Source organism: Eurypyga helias, unplaced genomic scaffold, assembly GCF_000690775.1.
Source record: "Eurypyga helias isolate BGI_N326 unplaced genomic scaffold, ASM69077v1 scaffold9192, whole genome shotgun sequence".
Lineage (NCBI taxonomy): Eukaryota > Metazoa > Chordata > Aves > Eurypygiformes > Eurypygidae > Eurypyga > Eurypyga helias.
Window position 1 is genome coordinate 79940 of NW_010236619.1, and position 3803 is coordinate 83742.

The following is a 3803-nucleotide window of genomic DNA, read 5'->3' on the forward strand; positions in this document are numbered from 1 at the left end:
TTCCAGGGAGCGGGAGGGAGGAGCAGCAGCTCATGCTAATGTCTCACCCTGCTTCTCCTCCGTAGGAGAAGTGCCATCAGTACTGGCCCGCGGAGCGCTCCGCCCGGTACCAGTACTTCGTGGTGGACCCCATGGCAGAGTACAACATGCCGCAGTACATCCTCCGGGATTTCAAGGGGACGGATGCCAGGGTGAGTGCAACTGCGGGCTCCCCAGCTCCCCTGCCTCCCGTGCCTCTGCCCTGCCCAGGCCAGCAAAGGGAGCCTGCAGCAACTCCTAAGGAACTGGAAAGCAAGGAGCTGCCTTGCACTGCAGGCAGAAGGGGCTCCTGCCCCGCACCTGCTGCTCCTCTCACCACAAGTTCTTCCTCGCCGGCTGCGTCAGCCCTGGAGAGCAGCTCAGGGATCGCTGTCAGCACCAGACCCTGCCCTGCCTGCGCCGCGCACTTGGGCGAGCATTTAACACGCGCTCCCCAGCACCTGGAGTCACTGTGTGCAGCACCTGACTGGGCACAGGACCCCTGTGTGACAGTAAACGTCGTCTTGCAGTGGAGCTGGGCCCCAAACAGACCAGGGCGCCAGCCCAGCAGACCCTGCAAGGGCCCAAAGCACTGCTCAGCCCTGGGGTGAATGAGGGAGAGCAGAGACAGGCCCCAAACACTCAGCGAAAGGTCTGCCTGGGCTCATCCACAGCCTGTGCACGCTCTCACCTGGGCTAGGCCCGAGGCTCTGAGAGCCAGTCGGCAGCATCAGCGCTGAGGGGAGCGAGATCAGCCCCTCTAGCTGTCCCCTCACCCATGGTTCACGTCTCACACCCCTGTCCCCGCAGGACGGCCAGTCACGGACCATCCGCCAGTTCCAGTTTACAGACTGGCCTGAGCAGGGAGTGCCAAAGACGGGAGAGGGCTTCATCGACTTCATCGGGCAGGTGCACAAGACCAAGGAGCAGTTTGGGCAGGACGGGCCCATCACGGTGCACTGCAGGTGAGTGGACAGATGAGCACCCACCTCTGCCTTCATCAGCCCTCGGAGATGTCCCCTACGTCACTTCACAGAATCATAGAATCACTGGGTTGGAAAAGACCTTAGAGATCATCCAGTCCAACCGTATCTGTCCACCACTAAACCATATCTCTCAGCACCTCATCCACCCGTCTCTTAAACACATCCCCCACTTACCCCGGTAGTGGCCAGCTCCCCTGCCCTCCTGCCTCTCCTGCGTGTCACTGGCAGGGGGCAGGCAGGGGACAAGGGAGCAGCAACACCCACGGGTGCCATTGCAGCCTTTCTGCTGGGTGACTGGATTAACCCAGCGCCCTGGGGATACTGATCCTTGGAAGAGTCCTGGGGCAGGGCAGGGTGCTGCAGCAGCCCGGCCCAGAGGCGAGGCAGAATCGGTGGGCGCCATGGCGCTGAGAAGGCATGTCTGGCAATGTCCCTGTGGCCTCTCCCGGCTCCCAGTGAGCATGTCCCCATGCTCCATGAGCTTGCCCAACTCCTAGGAGCTCTGCAGAGCTTCCCCGGGGGCTGGCGGGTCTCTAACGGCACCTCTTGCTCCCTCTACGCAGCGCTGGGGTGGGGCGCACAGGCGTGTTTATCACGCTCAGCATCGTGCTGGAGAGGATGCGCTACGAGGGGGTGGTGGACATGTTCCAGACGGTGAAGACCTTGCGGACGCAGCGGCCAGCCATGGTGCAGACAGAGGTGAGCGTCCCCTCCTCCCCGGGGCGGTGGGAGATCTGTGGGAGAAGCGAGGGGAGTCCTGGGGTGCCCAGTTCTCACGCTCCGTCCCTGCGGTGCCTTGCAGGACCAGTACCAGCTGTGCTACAGGGCGGCACTGGAGTATCTCGGCAGCTTCGACCACTATGCAACGTAACTAGTGCTTTCCTCCAGTCGCGGTGGGGATGTCCGGGAGTGGAGACGGGTCCCTCTGAGCCAGAGCCGCCCATTCCTCAGTCCTTCTGTACAGACGGAGGAGCTGCCCGGGCAGCAGACCTCCACGCCAACCAGTTTCTGACCACGGCATTTAGGAACCTCGCCCCGGCGCCAAGCGAGGGAATCCGACTCCAAAAGCATTTCCAGTCTCTGGCTGAATTTCTGCTCATGTGCATCTCTCGCCCTCTCACGCGACTGCATTTCACAGCGAGGCTTTAGGTGGGTGGAATGGGATCTTTTTTTTAAACATGTAAAATAGTTACTAGTGGTTTTTATAATCTCCTCTCTCTTTATTTTTTATTTTTTTGCAAGTCTTACTGTTTTGCCCAGGCAGAACTGGACCCGCCAAACCTTTGGGAGTTGGGGTTGGTTTTTTTTTATTTTCCTTTTGCTTTTACATTTTTTACTGCCCTGTGTTTATTTCAGCCCAGTCACTGCTGGTTCTGCCCATTTTAGTGCAGCTTCCTTGGTAATTCGCAGCAGCTGGCTTGTGGTTCCTGCCCGGCTCCATTCCCCGTAGGCTGCTTTTTAATCCTCTGTAGAATATGAAATTTCACGGAACTGGACCTAAGCTACCAATTATTTTTTTAGCCTTTCCCTCCTCCCCATTATTTCCTGAGTAGGTTTGGGTTTGGGAGGGCGTGTGGGGTCGCCGGAGAAGCAGTCCCCTTTGTCAGCTGGAAACAGTTCAGTCCTACCACGACATGTGTTGAACAGTGACCGTGTGTATTGGCAGATCCCGGTATGACGTGAGTTGTCGTCGCCTTGTTTGTGAGAGACCAAGAATCCCGGGCTCCAGGCTCTGGAGCCTCTTTTTGTGTGTCTCGCTGGGAAGGGGGCAGGAGAAGCGAGCGGGTCGCACGCTTCGCCAGGGAGGGGATGGGAAGAGCGAGACACGGGCCTTTTTGTTAATCCTGCGGTTCTGCACGTGCAAGCGCCATTCTGTCACCTCTCACCAGGGAAGTGCGGTTGGAGCATTTACAAAGGCAAGGAGCACAAGCCCAGCCGTCCCCGGAGCGGAGCCAGGCAGGCTCTCTCTGGAAAGCAGGGGAGGGGAGGCTTCAGAGGTTGGGTGTTACCTACAATTTCTGCTATCCTGCAAACATTAAAAGTCACTAAAATATTGTACTTTCCGCTACTTCAGGACGTTCTAATGAACCAATGTGGCAAGACTACTGGACTTAATTTAATGGTACTATATATTAATACTCCTTATTATATCACGCTTGCACTAAAGACAGGGAGTGAACAGCCCTCTTTCGAGTGCATTGAGTTATGAATAAAGGTGGTGGAAGGGTATCTAATTGTATTATCACATGTATTCCGAACGTTAAGAATCCAAGCTATGTCGAAATCAGCAATCCAGGGTTGGTAATGCTGGAGGACACATTCATTTTTACCTTGTGGATGCATAGTGCTGTAGGGGTCACTGTTGTATACAGTCTGTTTTCTATTTGTTAATAAAAAAAAAAAAATCTACAGCATCATTGCATAATTCTTGATGTTAATAAATTTGAATAATCGGGTTTCATACAAGCTGGCTTTGCTGTCTGTTTCTTCAGCAATAAGCAGAGGCCGTAGAGTCTCTCAGCGACGGGCATGCTCCCAGCCTGTTGCCAGAGAAGTCCTTTCCCATGGACACATCCCAGCCACGGGCACCCTACGTGTTGGACAGAGTCCCAGAGCCAGCAGGGAGTTCAGAGACCCTCTGCAACAGCCCCCTTCGTGCGTGCGTGTGCTCACCTCCTGCCCCGCTGCCGCTGCGCTGGGGCGCGCTGAGAGTCCTCAGTCCCTGGCGCCTCCAGACACGGCTACCCCAAAGCCTGTTTCGGCAGCTGTGGCCCCCTCTGGGTCCCCTCCGCTTCTCAA

The 3803-nt window shown here is 56.5% G+C and overlaps 1 protein-coding gene across 1 annotated transcript in view; it reads left to right on the plus strand.

The window, feature by feature from the left end:
* PTPRF (protein tyrosine phosphatase, receptor type, F) overlaps positions 1 to 2219 on the plus strand; it is a 76623-nt gene extending 74404 nt beyond the window's left edge. Inside the window, exons 26-29 of the mRNA XM_010147160.1 lie at positions 66 to 191; positions 829 to 983; positions 1568 to 1703; positions 1807 to 2219. Of these exons, the coding sequence (XP_010145462.1) occupies positions 66 to 191; positions 829 to 983; positions 1568 to 1703; positions 1807 to 1875 (486 nt within the window). The 3' untranslated portion in view covers positions 1876 to 2219. The remainder of the gene's footprint in view (positions 1 to 65; positions 192 to 828; positions 984 to 1567; positions 1704 to 1806) is intronic.
* The last annotated feature ends 1584 nt before the right edge of the window (positions 2220 to 3803 follow it).